The 13,702-nt window shown below is 42.8% G+C and overlaps 1 protein-coding gene across 1 annotated transcript in view; it reads right to left on the reverse strand.

The window, feature by feature from the left end:
* Window positions 1-267: 267 nt before the first annotated feature.
* ablim3 (actin binding LIM protein family, member 3) overlaps window positions 268-13,702 on the reverse strand; it is a 48,373-nt gene continuing 34,938 nt past the window's right edge. The window contains exons 7-24 of the mRNA XM_073487120.1: window positions 13,236-13,323; window positions 13,076-13,134; window positions 12,894-12,965; window positions 10,692-10,853; window positions 9,400-9,429; window positions 9,118-9,244; window positions 7,448-7,543; window positions 7,084-7,139; window positions 5,741-5,750; window positions 3,827-3,953; window positions 3,564-3,618; window positions 3,155-3,323; window positions 1,973-2,002; window positions 1,590-1,645; window positions 1,294-1,360; window positions 1,176-1,183; window positions 965-1,045; window positions 268-381 (exon numbers count right to left, since the gene is read on the reverse strand). Coding sequence (XP_073343221.1) covers window positions 268-381; window positions 965-1,045; window positions 1,176-1,183; window positions 1,294-1,360; window positions 1,590-1,645; window positions 1,973-2,002; window positions 3,155-3,323; window positions 3,564-3,618; window positions 3,827-3,953; window positions 5,741-5,750; window positions 7,084-7,139; window positions 7,448-7,543; window positions 9,118-9,244; window positions 9,400-9,429; window positions 10,692-10,853; window positions 12,894-12,965; window positions 13,076-13,134; window positions 13,236-13,323 — 1,407 coding nt within the window. The remainder of the gene's footprint in view (window positions 382-964; window positions 1,046-1,175; window positions 1,184-1,293; window positions 1,361-1,589; window positions 1,646-1,972; window positions 2,003-3,154; window positions 3,324-3,563; window positions 3,619-3,826; window positions 3,954-5,740; window positions 5,751-7,083; window positions 7,140-7,447; window positions 7,544-9,117; window positions 9,245-9,399; window positions 9,430-10,691; window positions 10,854-12,893; window positions 12,966-13,075; window positions 13,135-13,235; window positions 13,324-13,702) is intronic.

Below are 13,702 nucleotides of genomic sequence, written 5' to 3' on the forward strand. Positions count from 1 at the left end.
CACTCCAGCACACAGCCACAGTTGCACCGGCAACCATGAGACAGTTCGTCTGTGCATAATGTCTCTGTGGCCTTCCCTCGGTATCTCAGAAGTCCACACCGGTGTGACCAGAATTTGGTTCGTCATTTGAGGAGATCTAGAACAGGTTCTCAGCCATGGCAGTGAAACTGAGTAGAAGTCTTCCCATCTCCCCCCCCCCCCCCCCCCTACAGTCAGTCAAGTCTCTGGCTCCACTTATGGCAGTACTCAACAGACGTCCACATGTTATTAAAACAGTCGGGCCTGTTTCTTGAGCTCATTTCTCTTCCACAGAGCCAGCCGGTCGAAATCTTCCACGGTCATGCCAAACACTTGGGCAAACTCCTCTGGGGACAGGTGACGCTAAGGACACAAGGACACAGAGCCGAGACACAGTTGTCACATTATACCCGTCGTTGTTTTTGACAAATACTCAATTAAGTCTCATATTCCACTAATATACTACTATTATAGATTTTATTTGTTTTTCGTTAAGTAGCCAGAGAACAAACAGAAGGTGTGTCAGAGAGGTTCATAACACATTAATACAATGCAGGATATCTCACACACATGCTGGGTTTTCTAAGGCTTCTTGTAAAATCTTTAGGCAAAAAAAACAACGACAACAAAAAACACATTGAATGAAAATGAATAAGAATGTATTATTTCATAGCAGAATTACATACCTGACACCAAACCAGAATGTAAGGAGATATTTACAGAAAACATAACTGAACACTTCAGTGGTTACCCTTCTATTTAAATGCTGCGGATTATTTTACAGAGTTTGCTTGGTGGCTTGTCAGAAGCTTCTTGGTTGGGTGGGGTTCTGCTGTGGGTATAACCGTCGTATTTCAAAAACCTTGGCTACTGCTGTAGTTATTAAGTGAAACCGAGACCTCCTCTTCCCAGCACGGTTTAGCCTAAAGCCCCATTCAGAACTCACCTCCAGCCTTGCTCTGTCTACATCTTTGGGGAGCCTGTTGCGACCTCTGGTGGTTACAATGAGCGCTTCATAGGGGTAAATCTGCAGAGAGCGGGAGGCAGCCATGCTTTATCAAACCTCCGACACTTAATTACAATAACACTGGGACCGTTCGACATATAGGCTGACTTACATGAAATGAATTATTCAAGTGATTATTTTAAAACCTTACCGTGTATTCTGCTGGGAGGGCAAAGAGAAAGAGAATTAAGTCAGTACATTTGAAAAAGCTTTGAATTAATTGCTTCAGTCTTATAAGGAGTAGCTGTTTTAAATTTATATTAAATTACCTCTGCTTCCCCAGTTGACCTCGCTGCCACTGTCATACTGGTACTGGTAGCAATCTGCACTCTGAGGCTGCAGGTGTAGAGAAAGACAGAACTTACACATCTTATTAGATATGTAAACATATCTTTTATCTATGTAAACATATCTAGTAAGATTTAGTACAGCAACAGCCCTAACCACACTTAGTTATAGTGCCTTGAGGTTAATGTCATGCCATTTTAAAGATGTGAGACCCATCAAAAATAAGTATAAATGCAGCTCATCATGCTGTGTTGTGTCTTGTTCACTGTTGTCTCACCCTCTGGATGCCGTTGCGTCCATATCCCGGTAGCGAAGAGGACTTACAAACAAAATCTAAAATACAGAAACAGCTGCTTAAATTGACAGTTTTTTCATGTAGTTCGGCACATTTTTAAATTCATAAAATCCATGGCAGGTCAGTGCCAGAAGATGGCACTCACGACTAACCAAAAAAATTCTTAAAGTTAATCTTGTGAACACATAATACAGGAGCTTTGTTAATGTGAAGTCGTTGAATCCAGCACAAACACAGCTTTTATGTCCCGATGCCAAACTCCATTCAAAAAACTACACATTAAAACAGCTAACTCAAAATGAGCTAGTCTGCATGAAGCGAAATCATTTCTGAATATATTTATGAATTGTGAATGATAAACTCACCACTGTCAGCACTGTACTGAGACCTGGGAGCTGTAGAAATAAAGGGATCACACAGTTACATGACATCTTCCTGAATGCTGCAGCATTTTTCATCTGCCCTGCTCTAAATGTTGATTAAATTCCTCAAAAAATATTCAGGGATAATTACAGTAGAGATTTGACAGCCATCTGTCTAGTTAGAGGCGTAACAAAGACACAGAAAAGGAGCAAGTTGGGAACCCAGCGAGCCCTGGGAGGAACACAAAACATCAAAGGGGCGAAAAGGCATAAAGAGGCCAGGCAGGACTGGTTCAGGGGAAGAAGGGGAGAAATCCAAAATATAAAAACAACATACAAAGACACTGCAAGCTCCGCCATCTAATCGCACAGCACAGCTTGGTTGGTTGCGAGCCTTTGTTGTCTTTTTACCGTAGCCAACAGATTCCCGTTCAGTTGTGTCCCCTCCCATCAGAGAAACAGCTTTAATGAGAGATCTTACTGCTCATAAATAAACCAGGATATGGGACACCAGCTGTGAGAGCGAGCGGTGAGATAGATACACAGATAGATGAATGGATAGACAGAGAGATGGAGAGTCAACAGAGTAGAATATAGAGAGGGATTTCAGGAGAAGGAGGAGGAGAATAAGCAGGCTAATTGAAGAGAGAGATGGTGAAAGAGATGGAGCAAGGAAGTGAAAAGAAGAGGAAAACGCTGGTGTCTGAATGCCAGGTCCTAAAATAATACACTGTGTGACCAGTGGAGCTATTCTGCTAGCTTCAGGTCTGGCTTTATCACATCTGGCACATCTGCACACGTGGTTGCCAACACTTTCAGTGGCTTGAAATGCTCATAATCAGTGCGATCAACTACCAACACAACAATGACAGGCCACATCTGCTGCCGCCTGCTACTGGCCTACCGCAGGTTCCACAACAGCTGTTCAGCTATCGACATCTTTCCATCTCAATAAACCGCCCACCCTGCAGCAGCCATGACCCTCTCTGACCTGCATCCTCTACCTCACCGCCCTCCACCTAAACCGGCAGATATTGAGGCTCATAAAAAAGCCCTCGTGGCAACATATATGATCACACTGGGAGGGACAAAGACACACAGGAATACAGTCAGAGGCGCTCGCGAACTTGCAGAAAGAACAAGAGACAAAGAGGGAGCTGCGTAGGGGGCAGGGTGGATCCTTACATCCGTTGACAGTGTTGTTGTACGCCGTGGTGCCGTAGCCTGTAGTGTTGAGTGTTTCCTTGCTCCCACTACGAGAATTCCTCGCACTGCCCCAGGGGTCGTTGTCATAGGAACCAGATCTGGCTTTCATCTCCTCCTTTAGGATCATCCTCCCGATGCCACTCCCAATCTGAGGGGGAGCGAGGAGAGAGGCAGAAGGGGGAGAGAGAAAAAAAAAAAAGAGGCGTGAGGGAAAGATGCTAATTTAATGTACAGTGAATGCAAGGTGGAGAGAGCAGCAAATAAAGAAGAGGAGGACAGTTCAGGCGCTATACCATGAGAAGAGAATTATTTATGGGTGTTTCTGAGGAGGTGGCTTTCTTCGACCAGTTGTTGAAGAAAGAGCGAAAGAAAATAATGAAGCGCTTACTCTTTGAAGACTGTGACTCCAAGTCTCTTCATCTCCTCCTGTCGAGAAGCGTCTTCTCGGCATCCGATAGGCTGAGAGAGAAAACAGATAAAAGAGATTGCCTTGTATGCTCAGAGTGGAGCGCAGTAAGAGACTGGGTGAGTGAATAAATATGACAACACAGTGTTACAAAAAGGAGCTGTACTTCTGTGTCTGTGTTTGGATCAGTGGAAAGTGGAAAAAACGCAGCTCACTGTGTCGTACTAAACTCAGTGAAATGAGGCTGTTTCCTACCCTTGGGGGAACTGGTGTACGGATAGTAGTCAGACTCTGACTGGGCGTATGGCTCAGGTGAGAAGGTGGACAGTCTGGAGGATCTGAGGATGTCCTCACTGGTCCTGCTTTTGGTGGCTGCGTCCACATGATTGTCTGTGAAGAAATGGACCAAGTTAGGAGAGAAAAGGAAAAGAGACAACGCCACAGTAACTGGTACTACTGTTAAAGAAATAGTTTTAGGGAACTGTGGGATATATGTTTTTTTTTTTACTTTTTTGGCCGATAATAAGATGAGATGATTGATACCACCTTCGTGATCTTTATGCAAAAATACAAAGCTACAATCAGAAGCTGCTTAGCTTAGCTTAGCATAAAGCCTAACAATTTCCGATTTTACAGGGGATACAGGGGGACACACTGGGAGCAGTGACTTCCCGGAGTCTCCGTTAGCTACCTCCCAAACCTCATGGTGACGACAAGACTTCTGGAAGTCACTGTGCCCATTTTTTGCATGGATGAAAAAAACGCAATCCAAACAGTGCTAGCACCAGGCAGGTGATAGCCAGCAGCCAAAAAAGAGACGATTAGGATATATATTACCCTCACATGAATTATTCTGCAGCACAGAAATATTGGAGCATCTCTCTCTGCAGTCCGCTAACTCGATTGCTCTCGCTACGCAACATTAGCTGATCTGTTTCAACAACGTTAGCCGGAAAAAGAGGAAAAGTCTCCTAGCCACTAGGCTACTTAATGCACTGTAAAATGCCATAGGCTTAAGCTAATAATGGTGACCGGCAAAAAACAATTAATTTGTCTTCTTGACGGTTAATATTGAGCCAAATTCTTGTTGTTAGCCTCTTGGATGTGAGATGAAACGTCTTCAAGAAACTGAAACAAGTCCAGTTGCCTGAGATACAGCACTTAGAATTGCTAGCATATTGTATCATGATGAAAATGGTGATTCACAACCCTAATGCTAAGCAAAGCTAACTGTCTCCTGCCTCAAGCTTCATAGGCTATTGAATCGACAGACATGAGTATGGTATCAATCTCCCTTTCTATCTTTCAGCAAAAAAGTGAATAATCACAAAATGACAGTATACAACAGTGCGCTGTAGTGTGCTACGGAGGAAAATAATGAGCATCAGAAAGATGTACAGCGAGGGAGTACATTTACGCTACACACCCACAGTCATCATGTGGATCAGTTATCTCAGTGGAGATCAATGTTTCAGCCCACAGCATTAAAATAATAACCAGCATCGTCATAAGTTCAGTTACTGCTCAGCCTGAGGCGTCCTTTCATGAGTGGTGTGAGGCGACGGTATTGATGCCACTCTGCACTAAAGCACAGTCAATGGAAGTCAATGGGGGTGACATGCAGTGTAATGTCAGAGGGATCGCTCTGCACTCTGTTAGCTATTAGCCATGCAAGCTCCATTCCACGATCCATTGAATTCCTATATACATGATGCATGACACTGACAACAGTCATAGTCATCTGTGGGACGCACACTTTGAGCTCGACGACAGGGCGAGCCGCTACACAAACACACACACACACGTACAAGTACAGTTTGACTAAAGATTCAAGTTAAAGTATAGATATACAGTACAGGAAGAAAGACATATACTGTACACACACACACACACACAGACAGACATATGAGTAATCTATCTACCGACAGTGAGTGAAAAAGCGAGAGGAGGGAGATACTTACAGTGGCAAGGTCACCAGGAAAAGTGGAGCAGGAGGTGGAGGGAAGTGAATAAAAGTGATTGGATGCAATAAAAAAGAGGTGAAAAGAAAAGGGAAACATTATTGGAGCGTCCCCAAGGGAGATGTGACAATGTGAGAGCTTTGCTACCCATACGGAGAGACAAAAAAACAGGGGTCTGATACTGCCTCTTGTCTATACAGGTAGCAAACTAGTTAACCGATATAGTACATAACGGGCCTTTGGCGCGCACAGCAACATAACGTCACATGTGCCTGTTGTGGCTTTGGATTTACATCAATCCTGTTAATGCTGAAACAAGAGAAAACAATAATCAATAGCTGTTTAGGAAGACATTAGTAGGAGAGGGATCAATATGACTGATGTTGAAGTGTGTGCTGAATGTCAGCGTTCTAACGAGGCAAGCTTTTGAACTTGTTCCTGCCGAAATGACTTGTGTCTCCACGAGCAAAAATGTGTCTGTGCGTGGAAACATTGTGGCCAGTGATGTACTAATTAAAGCTGAGATACATGGCAGGGTGAAAGTGTCTAAACACAGATCAAGACGGTTTATTCACCAGCTCACAAATACCAACACACACAGTACAGAAGAACATGCAGCACAACAACAAAGATAAACTATCCCCCTCCGAGGGATCTTAGGTCTTGTGACACTCAGCTGAAGAGCCTTCTCCAGTGTAATGTGAAAAGGGGATAGTGAATCTTTTCTCGTATGAATGTTTATACCGACGCTCGCTATCCAGATGGCGGAAGTGCATTTAAGTTTAATGACTTGTTAAAAAAGGCAAAAATAGCATCCTGTGTTAACCGCGCTGCCGTGCTGTTTGAGTGACCGACAACATAAATCCACACAATTAAGAAATCAGACTTCCCTTCTCACATACTCACAGAAAGAAAAACAAGCACATCAGCTGTCTCTGGATTCAAAAAGTTACAATTACAATAACATCTCCTTTAATCGCACACTGACCACTGGTTAACAAGGCTGAGGAATAAAAGAAGTCTCCATGGCAAATATAAAATCCAGTTATACTACACTTTTCCATTGTGCTTTGTTCCATTGTTCTGTTTTATTCTGGTGAATTGCGAGTCCTCAGAGTCCCATGTACTCAACACTTGTCACGCCTGAGCAACCTTCGCTTCATTCATGGTCTATTCAAGCCGTATTCTGCTGGCAAGAAACTGCCCCACAACCAAGAAGCACGCATGTGTGTGTAGACGCTGAATGTTTGCATGCAAATGCAATAAGTCTAATTATCTAAACTGAAGCGTCTGTTCTTCATCCTCAATTTTAAAAGCTTGCACAAGTCTGATTAAATTTCCTTTGTCAATCATTTCCATTTTTGTGGTTTTGTTATTGACGGCTTCAATTTCAAGGATAACTGGAACATCAATACTAATAAATCAAAAGGGATGGTTGGAAAACATCAATAGGTCAGTAAAAAACGTCTACGTCGAGTACTCAAGCACAGCATGACTAAACTGACAGGAGGACAGGCAGGCTAAGGCGAGGCTAACTGCACTGTACCCGATCTCTTATAGATGGGAGGCTTCCTGTAGATGTTGGGGTCCCCTGTGGCTGAGGAGAGAAAGAGGAAATGGAGAGTTGAAACGTGGTGGAGTAACAGGAGGAGAGGATGTGAGATGATCAGAGGGAAGGAAGGATGGTTGTGAAGTAGGTAAAGGTGCACTATGAGGGGAAAAGTATGCCAGAGAAATGATGTGTGGTATAAAAATACGACTCAGTCACATTTTCACACCCCTCCCCATTCCCACCAAACTCAAAATGACTTTTCTGAATGATTTGCATTAGTGAAGAATGGCTGATGGAGTTTTTCCCGCGGAGTTTTAAAAAAATGAGTGCAATGAGGAGATGAAGAGTCCTACCTGGTACATGAAAATGTTTAGGGGGCTGGATTGTGGTGGGTGTGCTTGAGCGCCCCTCTTGGCCGTAATAAGGTGAACTCCTGCCACTCTCAGAGCCTGCAGCCAGCCACAGCCAATCACAGCAAAGGAAACATGAGCATGAAGGAATCTCATCCATGCAGGTGAAATCCAAACAGCCTCAACATTCACTCAAATTACAAAGTGACACTGAATAACTTTTCCACTTGTGTGATGACAGAAGTTATTGACTTGTCTTCTTATGACAGTAATTACAGTGTCAGTGCACATGTGTAAGAGTTACATGAGATGACAGCCAAGGAGCAACCGCAGCATATGAGAGAGCAAAACAACTATTTTGGAGTGAAGTGAAATACACGTAAAGGTCCAGTGTGTAGGATTAAGGCGGATTCTATCAGAGAGGGCCTTTCAGACTTCACCATTGGGTAGTCGGTTGGTTGTGATCTATAACCTAACCCCTAGATGACACTTAATCCTGGACCTTTAAAATCTTTTGTCGCAATGAATATATTCTGTTGTGGCATATTTGTCAAAATACAAGAGTGTTGATGACATAAGAATGGAAATGACAGGCAAATTGATCTCTGTTACAAGAAAAGTTCCAAATTTTGGGATAAATGCGTATTTGTTTTTTTGCCAAGAGTTCGATGAGAAGATTGATATCACCGTCATGTCTGTATGCTAAATATGAAGCTACAACCAGATGTTGTTTAGCCTAGCTTAGCATAAAGACAGGTGGAAACAGCCAGCCAAGCTCTGTCCAAAAATCACAAAATCCAATCCAGTCTAAAAGGTCATATTGTATAATTTCAAAAGGTTTGTCGGTTCCAACATGATTGTTTTGTCAATCTCTGTGTAAGAATTCTGACAGCTGGTTCCAGCTAAGGTGTGTCAGCCAATAGTTCAACGCAGCTGGTACCATCCTTGTTTCGTCAGCATCATGAGTCTTGGTAGTTGCCAGTTTGTGGGGGAAAAAAATGCGAAACAGCAGATTTTTGTGTGCACACAACATTCTGTACTGCCCTCACGTTAGACAGCTAGGATTAGCAACGTTAGCATTAGCAATATTAGCATTAGCAACGTTCGCTTTCACTCCCATTAGCATTTGCTATTGTTAGCAATGTTAATGTTATGTAGCGTTAGCAATGCTATCATTAACAAGCTAGCATTAGCAGCGTTATGTGTAGGAAGTCTCCACTGGTTGCCAGGCAACCTCATGGTAAACCCAAGACTTGCTTAAGTGCTTGTTCATAAGCGGATTTTGATACCTTTGGATCAGAGCCAGGCTAGATGTTTCTCCCTGTTTCCATTCCTTATGCTAAGCTATGCTAAGCTAACCGGCTGCTCATGGTGTTTTCACTCTGAACAGACACATACCAGAGTGCCATCAATCCTCTCATCTCAACATCAAGCAAGGTAGCAAATAAGCACTTTACCCAAAATGTTGAACAATTCCTTTAAACGACTTTTCTTCAGTAGAATCGTTCCCAAAATTAAAAAATATAACTCCTCTCAGAAACTCCATTAGTGCTTCAACTTTGTTCAAAGTGCATTTCACATTAAGAGCAGCGTGATTGACTTCACTTCATATCTTTTTCAACAGACTGATATTAAACGCAGAGTTTATGAGGAGTGAATACCGCCTGACTCACCGGGGTAGCCGTAGTGCTGCGGAGAGCGGGGCATGATGGGTGACATGCCTTGACGACTATACGTCGGCGAGTCAATATAACCTGGACTGGAGCACCGCCTCTGCTTCATATCCAGGCTGTCATAGTCCTGAAGGGACAAGTGAGACAAGGTGGAGGTGAAAGAGGATGAGGGGGGGCCACAGGGAGACAAATAGCTTTGTGACAGGCAAAAATGACAACAGTTGACTTGTTCAAACTTGTCCTAAGTGCTCTGCTACTTACAGTGGGTGGACGAATGCTTACCTGAGAATAGGGAGAGAGTGTCCCAAGTGACTGAAGAATCAATGGAGAGAGAAGAGTTTTTATTTATACTGAAGCACCATGGTGAAACAAAACACTATATCATATATCATATGTTTACAGGAATGCAAGAAAAGACCAGACAGTCTTTTCAAATTCAATCTATATTGTACTTTGTTTTATCCTACATGGATGGCTGGTGGGGTTTTCTGTGTGGGAAAAAAGGGATGACTAGTAGCCACATTCATTGTTTAAAGTCAGTTTATAGGTTAAATGAGAAGACATACCACTCTCATGTCTATCTAAAGATAAGTAACAATTTATATCTCTTTTGTTTGATCAGTACGGAAACTGAAATATTTTTTAAAAAGTCAAATTCTGGTTCTATGGGGCGTTACATGCTTGAACTTTTTCTTGCATGGGTTTGTTTGGTAAGTTTTAAAGGTGCTGGTAGGCACACCTTTTTAACCTTTGGACAGCAATAGGTTAGCTGTTTCCCCCCGTTTCCAGTCTTTATGCTAAGCTAGGCTAATCGCCTGCTGGCTCCACCTTCATATTGAGCAGACAGATATGACAGCTGTATTGTTCTTCTCATCTAACTCTCAGCAAGAAGAAAGTGAATAAATGCATTTCCAAAAATGTCGAACTATTCCTTTAAGCATGGTGCATTTATATCAAGACATTTACCAGAAATAATGTGAATTGTCTGTGTGCAGGCAGGAAAATCCAACAATTTGTAAGTTTAAACAAATACTTCAAAACTTTTACAAATACACAAGGCTCATCATTTTCATTTTTTTTAACCAAATTTCCGAGTAAAATTCCCAGGATTTTAAAATCAAATTTGGTTAAATACTATTTCTATCTTGTTTTGATCCCCCCCATACATCCAAAAATGATGCTTACAGTAAACACGGCCCTTTTGTGATGTTTACAGCTCAGTGAATGCCTCTAGACAGTGAAGGGCTGATTAGGCACCAGAGGAGCTAAACAAACTGTTTGGAATCAAATTTTCCATTTCCGTAAACATATTTTGCCAAATTTGAATAATCCGTTCAATCACTTTTTGAAGAATCAAAATGATGCAAGTTCTGATTAAAATTCCTGTGTGAATGCTGGATGCTTTGAAAAATGAAAATAATGAGCCCTGCATAAAGTATACGACAGAGCTGTAGTGAAGACACACACTTCTTATCAGCACAGCTCAATCTAACAACTAAACAAAGAATTTCTTCTGAAAACAGACCGATGATGAGACCAGGCTAAGTTTGGCCTGGAGTGTGTAGCAGTAGTACCTCCCCATAGCTGTAAGTGTCTAGCCTGTCATCAGAGGTGTATCTGTGGTAGGGCTGGTATGAGGAGGATATGAGGTCTGGCTGCTGGACCTCGTATATGGCCTTGATCTTTGGCAGGGCAGCTAGGTCCTTATAATCTAGGAACTCATTCTTCACTCTGGCCTGGAGAGAGGACACACACATACACCCACCAAAGACAACAGCAACACGACCCAACATCAACCACATGGACGATGCACAGTAACAAAGTAGGATGGAAACTCCACTAGTCATGCAGAAGGAGTGACAAAGCGCTGATGAGCTGCACACAAGCCTGCACATGCACATATGTGTGTGTGTCTGTGTGTGTGTGCTCATCAACAGTACACATGAACACTGCAGAACCTGACAGCAGTGTAAGTTGTTGACCTTCAGGAGCTCGCCATGTGTGAGATAGAGAGCAGAGAGAGCAAAGACAGCTACAGAGAGAGAGAGAGAGAGAGAGAGAGAGAGAGAGAGGAGAAGGTATGGACGACAAGTGTGCTTACACTGCATTTCTCCCTCATCCATCACCTTAAACAGAAAGGTCATTGATTATGAGACGAGAGCAGCGCTGAGCAGAGAGCGGTGACTCCAGCTTGCATGCAGACAACCCCTGACATGCTAATACTGCCGACATGCAGCAGCACTCAGCAGACTGTCAAGCAGCACAGCTGGACACCGTTCCATTTTTGGCCGGAGCCTCGTTTCGAAATGGAACGGGTCCAACTGTGCGATGTACAGAGGGACAACCTTCACATTAACCTGGTGTGTTCCCCAACTACCCTACGTATTTTATATATATACTCTTTTTTTTAAATTGGTATATATTTGGGGATTTGTATATCAAAGCATATTGAGGTGTCAGGGTTAAAACTAGAAATGTGGTTTACTGACTGATTAAAAAAAAAAAAAAAAGTTGAGAACTAATTTTGATGAAAAAAATATTCCCATGGTAAATCAAAATTCATAATTGAGTTAAAAACTGTCAAATAAAGGACTCCAATTATTTATCCAATTATTTTTTATCTCATAATTTCTACTTTTTATCTCATAATTGTGACTCACCATGGCACTTTCCTCATTCAGAAAGACTAAGTTTTCATCAATTTTTCTTTAACTGGCAGAAATGGGTTTCCATACGACTCTTCAGAAGACCAATTTAAAGAAAGCCTCGGGCCGAAACCTTGATGGAAACAAGATCATCCTGCAGTCGATGTGGGTTTTTTGTTTTTGTTTTTGTGAAGCACTTCACTGTTACTTAAATTCTTTTTACATGTGGATAGTATTAAACCTACAAAAGCAGAAGTATAAACCGGACTAAGAGTCGGCAGTCATGTGAGGCTGTACTTACAGTAGGTACAGTGGTACTGTTGGGAAATACTAAAAGTTTCAGATACAGAATTAGAAATAATTTATAAATCCCCGAGCAGGAAATTGGATAGTTTACCACGCTCAGAATTTCAGTTTAGCCTGTTAACATGCTAACATATGCTAATTAGCAGTAAATGAATAAACTAATGGGAGTAGTTTCAGGTAAGTAAGACGGTTTCATCCTCTGGAGAGCTAGAATATCTGTAGGAAATTTCATGGCTATCTATCAAATTGTTTTTGAGATAATTCACTCAAAACCAAAACTGTCGACCTGCTGGTGTTGCGACAGAAAAGTCACAGGATCACCACAGGCAGTAGGATACATCGTCTTGGGGCCATGAATGTCAATGTAAATGGCCGTCCATCAAATAACTGTTGAGAATTTTAGTCCGTACCAACTGCCATCCCTGGAGCCACAACGCTAGCATTTTCATCCACATTCAACCCAGTTTTAACCTTCACATCTGGGTATCTTTTGACTTGCAAATCCCCACATCAGTAACAATGACTGAAGACGGTCATCACAGGTACAGCACATTAAGAATGTGTCGTGTTGTAACAGCTGTGCACTGTGACAACATAATAGTTAATAGTCACTTTATTTAACTCCTGCCACATCACTAATGACAACAGAGGTGAGGACACAGACAAGTGAACAGGCCAAGGGAGTGAGCAGCCTCTCAGGTCGGTGCTTGATCACTGAAGGCTATGGGTACAGCTTGTGTTTCTGGTGTAGCCGTTGTGCTTTTAGGAGTAAGCTCGGTGGCAGCTACAGTAAAAAGTGACGCCGCAAATTTATAAGCTACTTACACATATAACCCTACTAGGAGAGCCTATGGATGAGCCTGGTGGAGAGATGGAGGCCTCTGACAGGCGTCTGTGCTGTGAGGTCCAAAGAGAAAAAAAAAGGAGGGGAGGAGGAGATCGCACACAGTGAGGAAATTACAGTCTTCATTTGATTTTCAACATTTTCATTTCAAACTCGATCTCACCCTGAGTCTCCTCTCTGCCCTCGCCGCCTGCTTGCATAATGGGTGCCACACCTCACAACCTGAAGAAGATTAAGAGAAGGCAGATTGGGTGTTCCTGCATGCCATGCATTTGTCGACATGGGAGTGTACTGTGTGTGGACGTGCTGGCATCAGGTTTCACCTGTCAGGTACATTTCCTCTCCCTCTTTGAACATCAGGTTACAGCGGGAGCATCGAGCGCAGGTCGGATGGTAGTGCTTCCCTCCCGCCTGCGAGGAGAGAGGAGAAGAGGAGGCGTGACTGAACATAAATTATCATCATGAACACTTTCACAGAGTCGGGGCTAAGCTGCAAATTGTGCCCCCACCTTGAGCAGGTCATTACCTACATATGTTTTACACTGTATATCACCTGACCGCCGTTGGCCTCATAATGTTCTGAGACATCATTGCATAGCCTGTGGTTCTTTCGGCAATCACATGATAGCCACCACCCATTCTCCTCCATTGCATAATTAGAGCAAAGATCCACGTGGGTCAGTCACATGAAGTGTTGGAGTGTGTGTGTTAGTGTGTGTGTGTGTGTGTGTGTGTGTGAGCGCCACAGAGAGAAAGAGGGAAGTAGGTGGCCATGTAAGTGAAGGACACA

This window comes from Pagrus major, chromosome 18, assembly GCF_040436345.1.
Source record: "Pagrus major chromosome 18, Pma_NU_1.0".
Classification (NCBI taxonomy): Eukaryota; Metazoa; Chordata; class Actinopteri; order Spariformes; family Sparidae; genus Pagrus; species Pagrus major.